This window comes from Sturnus vulgaris, chromosome 16 (genome assembly GCF_052056855.1).
Source record: "Sturnus vulgaris isolate bStuVul1 chromosome 16, bStuVul1.hap1, whole genome shotgun sequence".
NCBI classification, from domain to species: Eukaryota; Metazoa; Chordata; class Aves; order Passeriformes; family Sturnidae; genus Sturnus; species Sturnus vulgaris.
The window spans coordinates 1,983,606-1,999,375 of record NC_142258.1 but is presented as its reverse complement, the minus strand read 5'-3'; the positions used below and the strand labels follow the sequence as shown (position 1 = coordinate 1,999,375).

Here is a 15,770-nt window from a genome sequence, read left to right as displayed (position 1 = left end):
AAAACCAGGGAACAACTTCAGCCCCCAAGGACAAGGAACAGGAGAATCTTTCAGGTCATACTTACTATGATGAGCAATATAAAATATATAAAATTGTAAAAAGAGTGTGCATCCATCACGTAATACATGATGTCCACCCATCCTTCCAGGGTGATCACCTGCAGGGAGACAGAGAAACAGAGTGTGAGCACAAAAATCACCCCAAAAGTTATTAAATATCCATTTTCCCATAGTGCCAGGTGCCCATCCCTCCACAGAAACTCTTGGGATCCATCCAGAACTCCATCTGGGAGAGAAGGAATGGGTGGCCTGAGGTTCCTACAGGAATCTGGTACAATTAAAACCATTTAATTCAAATAAACCACCTGAAGCACAAGTTCTGAGGCAAAGAAATCCCAAGGAGGGATTATAACCCCCTAAAAAAAACCCTTTCCCTGTAGAGATCTGGAGTTTTACCTAAAACTGCTGCATTTGTAATGTAACCCAGAAAATTCCCACATTTTTATCTTCATTTTGTTCCTGCAAACCCCCTCTTCTTGCGATTCCTCCTGGCTCAGCATTCCAACTGCTCCACCACCATCATAGTGGGAGAGCATCTGAATGGAACAGAGGCTTTAATTAAATGTAGACTTGATTTAAGACTCGTTTCCTCAGCCTTCCCTCCACTAAAAAAAGCAGCTGAGGGTTTAATTAACACCACCCAGGCTGTGTGCAGAGCAAAGCGAGCTCTGCCATGTAATTTACACTTTTTATTTAGATAAAACACCCCAAACTTCCAGTGCTGGCTTGCTACTAGAGCTGAAATTCCATCCTGGAATTCCAATTTCCATCAGAATCCCAGCTCCCGTCTGAGCTCACTCCCAGGGGTGTTCCCCACTCATCACCTCACACGAGTCTGGGAGGTCCTGGCAAACCCCACAAACCCCACAACTGCTCCTGCCCCCCAAATTTCGGTGGCACAACTCCTGATTTAAACCATGTTTGCAGGAAGGAATTGCTGTGGGAAGGGAAGGGAAGGGAAGGGAAGGGAAGGGAAGGGAAGGGAAGGGAAGGGAAGGGAAGGGAAGGGAAGGGAAGGGAAGGCTCAGACCTGGCAGGTGTAGGGGAATTCCTGCGTGGTGTGTCCCCAAAATCTGATCCACAAACCCCTCGCTCCCCAGGCAGGGAATAAAACCTTGCAGGGTTTAGTCAGGCGTGAATCCATGAACCCCCTGGATGTTTTATACTCAAGGAAACTCCTGGATTTGGATCTTCAGGATCTTCAGGACGTGACCACACGTTCCCACAACCATCAGAACCCACGGAGCAGCTCGGGGCTGCTGGAAGGGAAACGCTGCCTCTCTGGGATTTCTCACCCGAAATTTAAAATGCTGATGCTTTCCCAGCAAGTTTTCCCAGCTTCTTCCCGTGAGGAATCCCTTGGAGGCTCACCCCCACCGGCTGAGGAGGCAGCACAGCCAAAACCAGCCAGCCTCGTGTGCCAAGGAGGAGAGAATTTGTGGAATTTGTCCCTGCTGCTGTTTCCCGGTGTCAGGGCTGTTAAAGGCTCGCAGGAATCGGGTCTGACACAAACTGCTGCTCCTCACAATCCATCAGCTGCTCTTCCACATCCCACCCTCGTTGAGCACTCAGCAAAGCTTTGCTTCCCGCAGTTCCACAATTCCAGAGTGCTTCAGGTTGGAAAGGACTCCAAAGCTCATCCCATCCCACCCCTGCCAGGGCAGGGACACCTCCCACTCTCCCAAACCCCATCCAGCCTGGCCTGGGACAATTCCAGGGCTGGAGCAGCCACAGCTGCTCTGGGAATTTCATTCCAGCCTCTCAGGGAAGAATTTCTCCCCCAAATCTCATCTAACCCTCTGCCAGCTTAAAACCATTGCCCCTTGTCCTGCCACAAGTGGGTTTTGTTAAATTCTTAATTCCAGAGAATTCCTTGCTCATCATTAACCCCAGGCACCAATCCCAGGCAGGTTTTTATCCCCATTTTTCCCTCTGGTGCTATTATTCCCACCAAGGGAAGGGGTTAATCTGCCTGGGTGCTCATCCACGAGGAGCAGCCAAGCAATCAAACCCTTCCTGCCTCTCCCTGAGCACATTTATAGAGAACAAAGTCCTTTTGGGCCAGGTCCCTTGTCTGTGAGGGCTCTGAGCCTCCCACAGCTCTTGTAGGGTCAGGGGAGAAGAGAGGGATCACATCAGGAGGTGGCACAAGGTGACACCAAATCTCTGCCTCTTCCCCAGGAATGATTTCCTTGGTGCTGTCCAGCTTCCCTCTGGATGAACAGAACATTCCCAGCCATTCCCCCACTGAGGGATGAAAAACCAGCCCAGGGACCCCGAGGATGTGGGATGCACCTCTAGGCTGGATTTGGATTTAGCTGGGAATCCTCCAATCTAATGGATTAAACCCATTAAAGACAGAGCAAACAAAAGGAGTCACCTGAGGGCCTCTGAGCCCACCCTTGGAGGGATTTTTTTGTTGCATGAGATGCAGCATTTCCCACAAGAATCAATCAACACCCCCCTGTTCCTCCTCTGGAGGGTGAAAATGCTCCTCCAGCTCTCCCAATATTCCATGGATAATTGGAATTTCTATTATTTACTGCTCGCTTGTAAAGCAGGAGGGACAAAGAGACCCTCGGGGTTTGTCCTCGTGCTTGACAAAACGGATCCCTCATGTTGGGGGATTCATTCCTGGCATCCCAGGGGAGCCCTCCTGGAAAAGAGGTTTTGAAGAGGCTTTGAATCCCAGAGCTCTGGGGAAATGCAGGACAGCACATGCACAGCCACCTGCAAGGGCTGGGCTTCTTCCAGCCTCGCTCCTGCTGGATTTTCAAGCACTCCCAAGGACTTCCCGAGGTCATTTTTCCCTGATCCAAGAACTCCCTGCACATCCCCAGCGAGGCCCCGGTGGAAATGGGAACCGGAGCACCAGGACTTGCCAGCAGCTGCTTTACAAAACCCCCTTTAAAGCCTTAAACGGCTTCTGGAACCCAAACAGGGGCACCTGCACAAGGCACATTTTGATCCCACCCATCTCTCCTCACTCGGGGCTGCCCCATCCCTGGAAAGGTTCCAGGCCAGGCTGGATGGGCTTGGAGCAGCCTGGAAGGGTGGGAGGTGTCCCTGTCCAAACTGGGATTTTTTATTTTTTTTTTTTTCCCCCAGCCCAAACCCCTGTGGGATTCCATGGACTCGCAGGAAAAGCCAGCAGCTCTCGCTGCTCCCCCAGGAACCTGAGGATGGTTTTTTTTTTCAGCTCTGTTTTGCTTATTCCACTGAGGAGAAACGACTTTCTCCTCTCTTCACTCCCACTCTGATTAATCCACTTAACTGCCCCTCCAGCCATGTGTCCCAAAGCCCTGGAGCACCTTCCTCGAGCTTCCCAGTCTCGGCAATCCCTCCTCAGTAATTAAACCCTGCTCGTTCACACAGAGCCCCATTAAAGAGCCTCTCCAAGGGCTCCAGTTCAAAGCCTCCCACCAGCAGCCCGCAATTATTTACCGGGCGAGATAAGAGGGTGAGAACTCGCTCCTAATTCTGCTGCGATTGGGGAAGATGTGCAAGGCACAGGAAAAATCAGCAGCTGCAGGGCCAGGGCTGCGAGATTCAATTAAGATGATTGGCAAGGTGGTGCTGGAGGTGCTGCTCGTGCTCCTCACCTGGGGCACAGGAGGTGCCTGGGGAAAAGATTTCTGCCTGGCAGGAGAGCAGAGGTGTCCTCTCACCCCACTCAGCTCCTGGGTGATGCTCAAGTCCTTCCCTGCTCCTCCAGTTCTTTACTCCTTCCCCAGGGTTGGGATAAATCATTTCTCTGCCATTAAAACCAGTAAATCTCTCCGTTTTGCCCAATCCTCTCTGCCCTCACTGCAAGAATTTAAAGGGAAAACTCCCTCAGGTGAACACAGAGACAGGTTTGGATTTCACTGATCCTTGGCTTCAACACTCCCTGGGCACCTCGCTCGCAGGAGCAGGATGAGAGTGGACAAAACCCAATCAGATTTAATTTTTTTAGGTCTTCACTGATTCTCATCCCCCTGCTCCGCTCATGCCACAGTAATTTCATCAGCTGTAATAAAGATGCTCGTCTGATTTATAGGAGAGTAATTGGGGACAGAATCAGATCTTCTAGGCAAGCTAATCAGAGTCAATCTAAAACTCCAGAGCGAAAATCACGAGGGAAATGGAGATTAAAGATGCTGGCAATTAACTCAGACCTCCTCAGCGCTCCCAGGGAGGCAGCAGGTTTACATTGCTTTTTCTGGGGTCACTTCAGAGGTTGCACAGAACGATTCCTTTTATTGTGTCGAGAAGTTTTCATCATAAACCCTCTTTTCTTTGAGCTCTGCCAAAATTCTTTGCAAGTCCTTGGCTGCAGCCGACTCGAGAGCAGGACATTTTTTGCTTCGGTGTCAGATAACAAAGAGCAAAAAGAATCATCGGGGGGGCCGGGGGGGAGAAAAACCTCGTTCACACTCCAACTTCAATTAGTCAAGGGCTGAATTCCTGGCTCTTAGAAAGCACCGAGAGCTCCAAACCCACCTCGAGGTGCCACCAAGCAGAGGGAAAGGTTGGAAAATCTCCGTGTGAAGCAAAACCGGGAGGATCAGAACGCAGAGCACACAGAACTCCAGCCCGGAGCTGTCTCATGGCAAGATTTCCCTGCTCTGATTCCTTGAACAAACTTCATCTGGAGTGACAGCCCTCCCAAAGCCAGCATCTCTCCCTTATTAAAACCCTGATAAAATACGGCTCTGGCAAGCAGAAATTCCTTCTGATTGCAGGATTGCAGCTGCTGGCTGAGGCAGGAGATGCTCGGGAAATCCAGAGAAACCCACACTTGAAGTCTTCATCTTGACTGACATGCCTAATTTGCACTCAGCCACCTTTTCTTCAGCCTAAATTGAGTCCTTTGGGGGGGAAAAAATGGGAATTATCTGCATCCAAATCAATTATCCTGAGCCCAACAGCAGCTCTGAGGATGGCTGTGAGCATTTGGGGTCATTTACTTTTTATCTCCTCATTCCCCTGGCTCTGCTGCGAGGCTTTCTGATACTTTATTTTCATCAAACTTATCAAGATGGGATCCAGTGCTATAAATTGTGAGGGCTATTAATTACCCTGATGGCCTCAGGAAGTTTTATAAGGCCTTTAGAATCTGTTTCTGAAAGCCTCTTATCTAAATTCCACCCTCTTGGGCAACATGGACTTGGCTCCCAAGCACTGCCCAGCGAATATTCCAGGGAATATTCCACAGGCAGAGCAGGCTTGGCTGATAATCAAATCCCTATTTTTGAAGCCAACGTCACAATTTTAATTATTTCCTCCCGAAACATCTCGTTAAGGAACCTCTGTGGCCAGAAAAACAGGTTTATTACATTGAGCAACATCCTTTGAACAGATGCTTTTCCTTTCACATCGAGGCCTTGCTCGGTTTGTCGTTTATAAATGGAGCCTTGCAAAGCAGGAATCTGCTCTCAAAAGTGGCCCTAAATGATGGGAAAAAAAAAAAAAAGAGGAAATTGTGCTTCTTTCCATGCCTTGGGTTCCTGACTCGTCAAATCTGTTCCTATAAATGTGACCCCTGGGAAGGGCTGGCAGCTCTTGGTGGATTTTGAGGAGCAAAGTGGGAAATAAAGAGTGGGGTGAAGTCAGACACGTCACTGATGGTGCCCAAAACCTCGTGGAATTGTAGCCCTGGGATCAGAACCAGCCCAAATCCCAGCTTGGCTCCAGAGGGAAGGTGAGTGGTTGTTGTTTAAACAATGCAGGGCCCTCCTGTGACAGCAAAAACCTCCCTGGTTTCCCTCTGCTGCCCCAACAAAGCCCATCCCAGCCCCTATTCCCGAGGTTTGGTCTGCTGGGATAACAACCCTGGGTCTCCAAGGTTTGTGTAAAGGATCCTTGGCAAAGGGAAGGGATTGAAGGGCTCAGCACCAGCAGCACAGAGAGCCCCAGAAATCCCAAATTCCTGGCACAGCCAAGCTGGGAGTGAAGGGTTTGCCACGAGGGAAAGGGAAGCAAAGCCAGGCTGAGATCTTTGATCCAGCTGAAGGGATTTCACAATTTATTCCAGATTATATCCAGGAGGATCAGGGTGCACAGGCTGGGAAATCAGGATGGAGGAGCTGCACCTTCAGGGTAAAAAAATCACAGAGCAAATTTGGGAAATCAAAGCAAAGTGAGATTTCCCTGTGGGAATTATGGACTTTTGGAATATCCTGAGCTGGAAGGAGCAGAGTTCAACCCTGACACCCCAAAAATCTCACCCTGGGCATCCCTGGCAGCGCTGTCCAAATCTCCTGGAGCTCTGGCAGCCTTGGGAATGTCACCATTCCCTGGGGAGTTATTCCAGTGCCCAGCACCCTCTGGGGGAAGAACCTTTCCATAAAAATCCACCCTGATGCAGCTCCAGCCCTTCCCTTGGATCAGTTGTTGATGTTCCTCAGAACCAGCAGCTTTTTGCTCTCCTGACTAAACTCCAGTTTAGGCCAGGCCTGCTGCAGGACCCTTCTTCCTACTCCAAACACAAGAATCCGTGATTGAGGTTGGATGAAACTCTGCCAAAAGTGAGGTTTGGAAATCCAAACTTCATCTACAGGAGGCTTTAATTCCATCCAACACCCCCATAAGTTCTGGGACCACTCCTGGCATCGCTCTCTGCCCTGCCCTAGACGAGACAATTCCTCCCAACCTTCAAAATGAAGATTTTCCAAAGGCAACAAATCCCTCTTGGAAGCACAATCCGAGCTGCTTGAAAAGGGCTGGGTATTTTTAGCTGGGGTATTCAGCCTGAGAGCTCTTCAAATGCAGCAAGTGCTGTTTATTTGGCTGACCAAATTAAAAAAAGCAACAGCAACAGAGCTCCAACCCCGTCATTTCCAGGGAAATATTTTCGGTGATCCAAAACAGATTCGAGTTGAGTGACAAAGCATCATCTCCAAGCAGTGGGAATGAAAAGCTCCAAAACTCTTTTCTTGCCAAATTCAGCACAGAGCAGCGTTGTTGACACAGATCTCCAATTTAAAGGCTGAACCATTGGAGGGAAAAAAAAAATTCCTTTTGGTCCCAAATCCCAAATTTCTCTGCTCAACAAATGCTGAAAACACGGGCACCCGGTGTGACAGCTCCTGAAAACACAGCCCCAAAATGACTTTGGGCACGGCTGGAAACCTCAGAGCGTCTCCTTTTGGCTTTTTGGCTCTTTCCCAAAATCTGCAGGACCCCTGGGAGTGGGAGAGCAGAGGCAGGCAAGGGGATGAGCAGCACCTTTGGACAGTGGGAAACGGGAAAACCATTCCCCATGGATCTGCCTGCGATTGCTTTTTCCTTCAACTTTTGCCAGAATCATCACCCCTGGAGTGAAGTGTGAGTCCAGACCTTGCTTTCCTACAAATCCTGCATGAAATTATCCACTCAACAATTCTCTTCTTCCCAAACTTTCAAACTTTCAGCTTCCCAATCCTTTTTTTTTTTTTTTTTTAAATCAGGATTTCTGCCCTCAGGCCTGACCACCCCGAGGCTGTTGGTCAGGGAGGTTGGTCAGGAAGGTTTTGGTTGCTCCTCTGGGGCTGTCAGTAATTGCAATTAAATTGGACTTGGTTGAGGTGGGTAATTCATCATCTGCCGTGTGACAACAATACCTGTAATTACTGCTCGGATTGTTGGGGCTGGAATTCATGTGCAATAAAGGGATCTTCATATCAGGCCAAACCTCACAGTTAATTTAGGTTCCATCTCCTTTCATTTAGTCTGTAATAAGCTAATTAGTTCACCTAATTTGCCACAGAACGTGCCTTTGTAACAAATACAGACACGAATTAGCCTCTTGCACAACAAATGAGGGGAAGCAAAACATGAATCATTTTCAGGATTACATAAGGAATTATCATCCTTTACAGCACTCAGGGATGCAGCCATTCCCTTGGCTATTCTGAATTTTTTTTTTTTTTTTTTTATTTGCACCCGGTTCTCCTGTCTCTGACTTCTCCTTGGAAGGTTGACAACACATTTCCCTGTTTTCTTGTCACCTGTCCTGGCTCTGGGAAGTTCAGGGTCACTCATATGCAAAGAAATTTTAAAATCCCAGTTCTGGCAGCTGGAAGAGCTCACCCATCCTCGGGGCAGCGTTTTGGAGTGGAAATCTTCGGAGTTTTCTGCAAACTCTGCTTTTCCCTGCTTTTGCTTTGGTTTCTTCGTGGTCTGAATGCTGCCCTTGGAAACTCCTGGCCGCTGCCTGAACTTGGAAAATTCCTTCTGGATCTCCCCCGTGGGGCTCCTTTCGTCCCCCTCCCTTCTGACAGCTCCTAAACCACAGCAGATCACGGAATCATGGAATGGCTGGGGTTGGAAGGGACCTCAAAGCCGGGCAGGGACACCTTCCACATTCCCAGATTGTTCCAACCTGGCCTTGGACACTTCCAGGGATGAGAGAACCTCTGCCAGGGCCCCACCATCCTCCCATTCCTCCCCATTATCCCAGTGTTTGGCAGTGGGAAGCTGTTCCTCCTTGTCCTGGCACTCCAGACCCTTTCCAGCAGCCTCTCCCCCTTTTTCCTGTCCCCTCCTGGAAGGTCACCCCAGAGCCCCCTGCTTGCCAGGCTGAGCAGCCCAAAATTCCTGGTTTATCTGGGATAAATCCTGAGGGAAGCTCTGTCCTGATTCCCACAGATCTGCCAGGGCTCTGTGCACACCAGAACTCCTGCAAAGTGCCTAACTCTAAATAAAAACAAAACAAAACAAAACAAAAAAACAAACAAAAAAAAAACCAACCCCAAAACCAACAAAAAACCCCCCAAATAATTAAGGAATACAACTGTCCCATTATCCTGCAGAATAATGGCTCGGCACAACTGGCCCTGTCTCATCCCAATAATTCAACACAGATCCCCCAGGGAAGCTCCCAGAGTTCCTAAATCCATCACTTGGACTTTCTGCACTGCTGCCTTGGAGCCCTGAGCCAAGTGCTGACCTGGTGCTGCCCAGCTCCAGCTATTGTGAGGGATGAGAGCACAATTCCATGGATTTATTTGCTCAATGTTCTCTGCTTCCAGCAATTGTTTGGATTTAGGAGCTCACCTCCTGCACTGATCATTTCCTCTTCCCACATCCAGGTTGAGCCAGCACCTTGCTCTTTACCTGGAATTAAAGCATCCCCAGCTCCTAAAAACGAGCCCTGACTTCCAACAGGAATAAACACATGGGGAGAGGGTTTTTTTTTTGGGTTTTTTTTTTTTGTTTTGTTTTTTTTTTTTTTTTGGCTGGAAATCCTCTGGAGCCTTTGGATGGCCTGAGCAGCATGAAATGGAATCATCGACCTCCTGGCAGCTGCCAAAACCATCTGAGGACACGAGATCCAGCTTTGCCAGACATTGTTCTGCCCAAAGGAATCAGCTGGAACCTCTCCTGGGGCTGGGGGACCTTCCTGACTAATTAAGCAAATAATTCATAAATTAAACTGAGCTCTGTAAGGATGAGGAGATCAAATGGAGAGGGGGGTGAAGATTTGCAGCCCGGGAAGGGAAAAGGCAGCAGGAACCTCTGGAGAAGCTCCTGCTCCTCCTCAATGTCCCTTCCCTGTGAAAAGGATCCAGGTGGGATCACCTGGGAACATCCCTGAGATCCATCAAAGAGCAGGAAAAGGAGAATTCCCTCTTCCCTTTATCCAGCAGCCACGGGCAGCCAGCAGCTTCTCTCTTCCTCACTAATTCCAAAGCGTTTTCCCAATGGGAAAATCGGGATTCAGATCCCAGTGGGATCTGCCTGAGGCTCTCTGGATTGTGAGATCCCGGGGCCAGCAGAGCAGGGAAGATGCTCAGAGCAAACATTCCCCATTCCACAGCTCCCGGGTGAGAGCTGGAAATTCTGAAATTCCCGGGATAATCTGGAAATGGGGGGAAACTCATAAATGGAACTCAGAGCTCTGGATGAGGAATTATCCCTCATTAACGAAGCTGAGAGGGGAATTCTGCTCCAGGAACAGATTTCACCTCCACTTCAGGGGGACCGAATCCACCAGAGCATCCAGCCAGAGCCAAAGGAATCCTGGAAGAGCAGGAAATGCCCATGAAAAATGGGGAAAAAACACAGGGATCCTCCAGTGCTCATTAAAAATGGGAAAAAACACAGGGATCCTCCAGTGCCCATGAAAAATGGGAAAAAACACAGGGATCCTCCAGCTGGGGCAGCCTCTGCACAGGAGATCTCCAAATACCTGGAAAATCCTTGCCTCAGGAAGAGTTTTATCACCTGTAAAATCTCCCCCAGTCTGAGGGAGAAGCGCTTTGGGTTTTTTTTCTGTTTTTTTTCTCAACAGAGACTGAAATTCCCTGGGGGCAGGATTTCCTCTCAGGATTTTTTCCTCCTTCCAGTTTCTCACCCTCACCAGGCTCACCCTGTGATTTAAAACCGAGCCTAAACCACGCCAGCTTCCTCCATTTTAGCATTAAATTAAATCTTGATTAAAAAAAACACTTTGAGTTTCCTGATGCTCCAGCAATAAAGACTCTGCTCCCAAAAATCCCTGGGATTGAGCTGATTTGCAGAGGTGGAATTTCCAGGAGTTTTTCTGCCTCGAGAAAAACTTTTCCCTCTTTTAAAATGATTTCAAAAGAAAATTTCTTCTCTCCAAATGCTCTCTGATTTATTGCCTGATTCGTTCATTCCCCGTTTCTTTATTTGCAGTTTTACTCAGGGCTGAGTCAATTCCTTCCTCCTCTGCCACATTCACCAAAAACTTCCCGAGCAAAAAATGGCAAACCCAAAACTGGGAAAAAACAGGAAAACAACCAAAAAACCGAACCAACCAACCAACAAAAAAACCAAAAACCAAAAACCAAACAAACAAACAAAAAAATCAAAGAAACAAAAAACCCCCCAAGCCAAGCTAAGCCAAACCAACCAAACAAGAAAACCCCCAAAACCTGGAAAAAGAATCTGGAAAAAAAACAAACCGGAAAAAGAATCTGGAAAAAGAACTTGGAAAAAGAACTTGGAAAAAACAGGGAAAAACCCAGGAAAATAGCAGTAAAAAAACGGAAAATAAACAGGAAAAAATGGAATAAAACTTAGGAAAAACCAGGAAAAAGAAACCGGAAAAAAAGAAACCGGAACCCCCCCCCCCCAAAAAAAGCAGGAAAAAACCGGGAAAGAATGGAAAAAAATGAAACAAAATTGGAAAAAATTGGGAAAAAACCGGAAACAATATGGAAAAAAACACAGGAAAAAACCTGAAAAAAATGAAAAAGAAAAAACCCCAAAACCAAAACAACCAGAAAAGAAACAGAAAAAAAAGGAAAAAAAACACAGGAAAAAACCTAAAAAAAATGAAAAAAAAAAACAAAAACAAAAACAAAACAACTGGAAAAGAAACGGAAAAAATGTAAAAAACCACGGAAAATAAACGGAAAAAAATTTTAAAAACCCGGAAAATAAACGGAAAAAATGAAAAAAAAAAAATAAAACGGAAAATGAACGGAAAAATTGAAAAAAACCCGGAAAATAAACGGGAAAATGAAAAAAAACACGGAAAATAAACGGAAAAAAATTTTAAGAACACGGAAAATAAACGGAAAAAAATGCAAAAAAAACCCCCGGAAAATAAACGGAAAAAAATGCAAAAAAAACCCGGAAAATGAACGGAAAAATTGAAAAAAACACGGAAAATAAACGGAAAAAAATTTAAAAAACACGGAAAATAAACGGAAAAAAATTTAAAAACACGGAAAATAAACGGAAAAAAATTTAAAAAACACGGAAAATAAACGGAAAAAAAAAAAAATTTAAAAAACCCAGAAAACCCCCATTTTTTTTGATGCAAACCCTACCTGAAAAATAGCAATCCAGGCGTAGCCGATGTTGTCGAAGTTGATGGCGCCGTTGTGGGGGTTGAGCTCTCCCGGCAGGCACGTGTTGTAATATTGGTTCCAGTTGATGCAGGAGTTGGCGCTGGGCGCGGCGCTAAGGGAATCCATGCCCAGGGTACATTCCAGGCGCGATTCCTTCCTGCTGGGAATGTTGGAGCATCTCTGCATGCCGTTCTCCCGGTGAGATGAGCAGATGAAGGGATTGTCCTCTGCCTCGTCCGGCCGGTAGTAAGGGTGGAGGAATGTCAGGTTGTGGGTCCTGGGAAAAATGGAAAGGGAAAAGTGAGGGGGGAATAAAGGGTGAGGGGGAAAAAGGGAAAGGATGAGGGGGAACAAAGGGAAAGGATGAGGGGAAAAGAAGGAAAATGATGAGAGGAAAAAAAGGAAAAGGAAGAGGGGAGTAAAAGGAAAAGGATGAGGAGAGAAAAAAGAATGAGGGGGAAAAAGGAAAAGGATGAAAAGGATGAGGGGGGGAAGGAAAAGGAAGGGGGGAAAGGATGAGGGGAAAACAGGAAAAGGATGAGGGGGAAAAAAAGGAAAAGGAAGAGGGGGGAAAAAAAGAATGAGGGTGGAAAAAGGAAAAGGATGAAAAGGATGAGGGGGAACAAAGGAAAAGGATGAAAAGGATGAGGGGGAAAAAAGGGAAAAGGATGAAGAGAAAAAAAAGAAAAGGATGAGGAGAAAAAAAAGGAAAAGGATGAGGAGGGAAAAAAGAATGAGGGGGGGAAAAAGAATAAGGAGGGAAGAAAAGGAATAGGATGAGGGGGGAAAATGGATGAGGGGAAAGGATGAGGGGAAAACAGGAAAAGGATGAGGGGGAAAAAAAGGAAAAGGAAGAGGGGGGAAAAAAGAATGAGGGGGGAAAAAGGAAAAGGATGAAAAGGATGAGGGGGAAAAGAAGGAAAAGGATGAGGGAAAAGAAGGAAAAGGATGAGGGAAAAGAAGGAAAAGGATGAAAAGGATGAGGGGGAACAAAGGAAAAGGATGAGGGGAAACAAAGGAAAAGGATGAAAAGGATGAGGGGGAAAAAAGGGAAAAGGATGAGGAGGGAAAAAAGAATGAGGGGGGAAAAAAGAATAAGGAGGGAAGAAAAGGAATAGGATGAGGGGGAAAATGGATGAGGAGAAAAAGAAGGAAAAGGATGAGGGGGAAAAAAGGAAAAGGATGAAAAGGATGAGGGGGGGGAAGGAAAAGGAAGGGGGGAAAGGATGAGGGGAAAACAAAGGAAAAGGATGAGAGGAAAAAAAGGAAAAGGAAGAGGGGGAAAAAAGAATGAGGGGGGAAAAAGGAAAAGGATGAAAAGGATGAGGGGGAAAAGAAGGAAAAGGATGAGGGAAAAGAAGGAAAAGGATGAAAAGGATGAGGGGGAACAAAGGAAAAGGATGAAAAGGATGAGGGGGGAAAAAGGGAAAAGGATGAAGAGAAAAAAGAAAGAAAAGGATGAGGAGAAAAAAAAGGAAAAGGATGAGGGGGGAAATGGATGAGGAGAAAAAAAAGGAAAAGGATGAGGAGGGAAAAAAGAATGACGGGGAAAAAGGAAAAGGATGAAAAGGATGAGGGGGGAAAAAAGAATAAGGAGGGAAGAAAAGGAATAGGATGAGGGGGAAAAATGGATGAGGGGAAAAAGAAGGATAAGGATGAGGGGGGAAAAAGGAAAAGGATGAGGGGGAAAGAAAGAGAAAGGATGAGGGAAAAAAAGAATGAGGGGGGAAAAAAGGAAAAGGATGAGGAGAAAAAAAAGGAAAAGGATGAGGGGAGAAAAAAGAATGAGGGGGAAAAAAGGAAAAGGATGAGGGGAAATGGATGAGGGGGGAAAGGAAAAGGATGGGGGGGAAAAGGAAAAGAATGAGGGGGAAACGAAGGAAAAGGATGAGAGGAAAAAAAAGGGAAAGGATGAGGGGAAAAGAAGGGAAAGGATGAGGAGAAAAAAAAGGAAAAGGAAGAGGGAGAAAAAAGAATGAGGGGGGAAAAAGGAAAAGGATGAAAAGGATGAGGGGAAAAGAAGGAAAAGGATGAGGGGGAAAAGTTTCACCCCAAGAGTGTTAGTGTTGAAACACATAATCGCAGAATGATTATAAATATTATTATAAATTATATTTTATTGAGGAGCTCTGGGAACCAGGGGTGCAGACCCAAATCTGACTCTGACATGGATGTGAGATGAACATGGTTTTATACCCTTTTCCTTCTATAACTGTATATTAAATATTAAACCCATACTGTTCTATTGCATACATTGATCTCATCCAAGCAGGAATTCTTGTCATTTTCATTAAGCCCCCCCAAATATCATTTCTCATGATTCTTGTTACGACTGCATCGTTTCTCACGATTATTACGATTAAACAATAATTATATTCAATTACCAAACAATCGTTACATTTAACAATCATTTCATTTATCACACGACGATGATGCAGGTGCAGCTTCACATGATCCCGAACAGACAAAGCTCAATATTCATTCCCAAGGCCCGGTTCCCTTTCCCAGCCCTACCAGACCCAACCTTTCCTTCCACCCCCTGAATCTATTGGATGCAATTCCCACGATTTTAGAAACATTTTAACCCTGTGCTAGCAAGGGGAATGTCGAATTTGTCCTTACAAATGTGGAGCTGCTGGTGGATAAATCCAGCACTGAGAGATAAAAGAAATAATGGGATGGATTCCACTGACTGATGAATGGAAAAAGATATTTGCTTCATAAACAAAGTGTAGGTTTGCTGAGAAATGAAATTGGATATTGAAATATGAAATAAGCAATTCTATAAGAATTAAAAATGAAAAGGGAGGGCTGTACATTAAAGGGGAATCTCAGGTATCAGGGGTTTTGGGAAGTCTGTGCCCCTCAAGGACCTCAGAAAATGGGAACAGAGAGAGGGAAATGTGGATGGGAAATTGGGATAAAAAGGAGGCTGCATCCTCCAAAAATCTGAGAGATCCCAGGGGAATGTCCCATGGCCTCTCTCTTTATTCGAATAAAACAAAAGGACTCCTCTGTCTCCTTTTTGGACACAAACCTCTGGTGTTTGTGGATTCATTCTCCTGACACCCCTGATTTTAGCAGCAGGAAAAGGTGCTGGTTGTGATCCCTTCAGTGAAAATTCCAGCCCCTAAAAAATCAAATCCTGTCACACCCTGGAAAGGCCCCAGGTAAAGATCAGTCAGAATTCCCCCAAGCAAAGCAGGTAAAAAACACGAAATGAGAGGAGGTGGAGAGAAAATCGCAGCAGATCAGGTTCTCCCCCAAAATCCAGGGAGCTTTGGGGCTCTCTGGAAGGATTTGGAGACAACTCTCCTGGTGGCAGAGCAGCTCCCCAATAAATTTGTCCCCCAGGATGTCTCTGGTGAGGGGCTGAGCTCCCACAAGAGCAGACCCATCTCCCATTCCCTCTGGATTTCCATTAAAAAAAAAAGAAAATCCCGCATTAATGGGAAAATCAGGCGTTTCCTGCATTTCCGATGGAACTGGCTTGGATGACACCGATGGCTCTGTCCCAGCCTGGAGAAGGAAATGCTGGGATTGCAGCAGGGCAGGAATTGCTTTTTTTTTTTTTTCCCCAAATTTGGAATTTCTGGGTCCGTGCTGAGAGCCTGCAGCACTCAGGGCTCCAACCGAGGGAGCTGCATTGCTCCAGAACCGACTTGATCCCATTTTCCTGAGCTCCAGGGACTTGAGCTGCTCCATTATCACCCCGAGATAAGGGAGAGGCAAAACACACATTGTAAAAGATGTGGGCAGGAGATAACCAGGTAATTCTTCCAGCCAGGACAGCTCTATTTTTATATCTCTCTCTCTCTCTCTCTGAACGTCCCTATCTGGTGAAGAGATTTGGCTTTAACAAGTGTTATTCCAGACAATTGCTTGGAATTGCTCCCCCAAAACCCTGGAGCTAAGCAGGGGATG

At 46.4% G+C, this 15,770-nt stretch overlaps 1 protein-coding gene across 2 annotated transcripts in view; it reads right to left on the bottom strand.

Annotated features, from left to right (window-relative positions):
- LOC106863785 (voltage-dependent T-type calcium channel subunit alpha-1H) overlaps positions 1–15,770 on the bottom strand; it is a 115,602-nt gene that overhangs the window by 84,248 nt on the left and 15,584 nt on the right. For both annotated transcript variants that reach the window (XM_088174233.1, XM_088174234.1), the window contains exons 5-6: positions 11,826–12,123; positions 66–158 (exon numbers count right to left, since the gene is read on the bottom strand). In XM_088174233.1, coding sequence (XP_088030359.1) covers positions 66–158; positions 11,826–12,123 — 391 coding nt within the window. The remainder of the gene's footprint in view (positions 1–65; positions 159–11,825; positions 12,124–15,770) is intronic.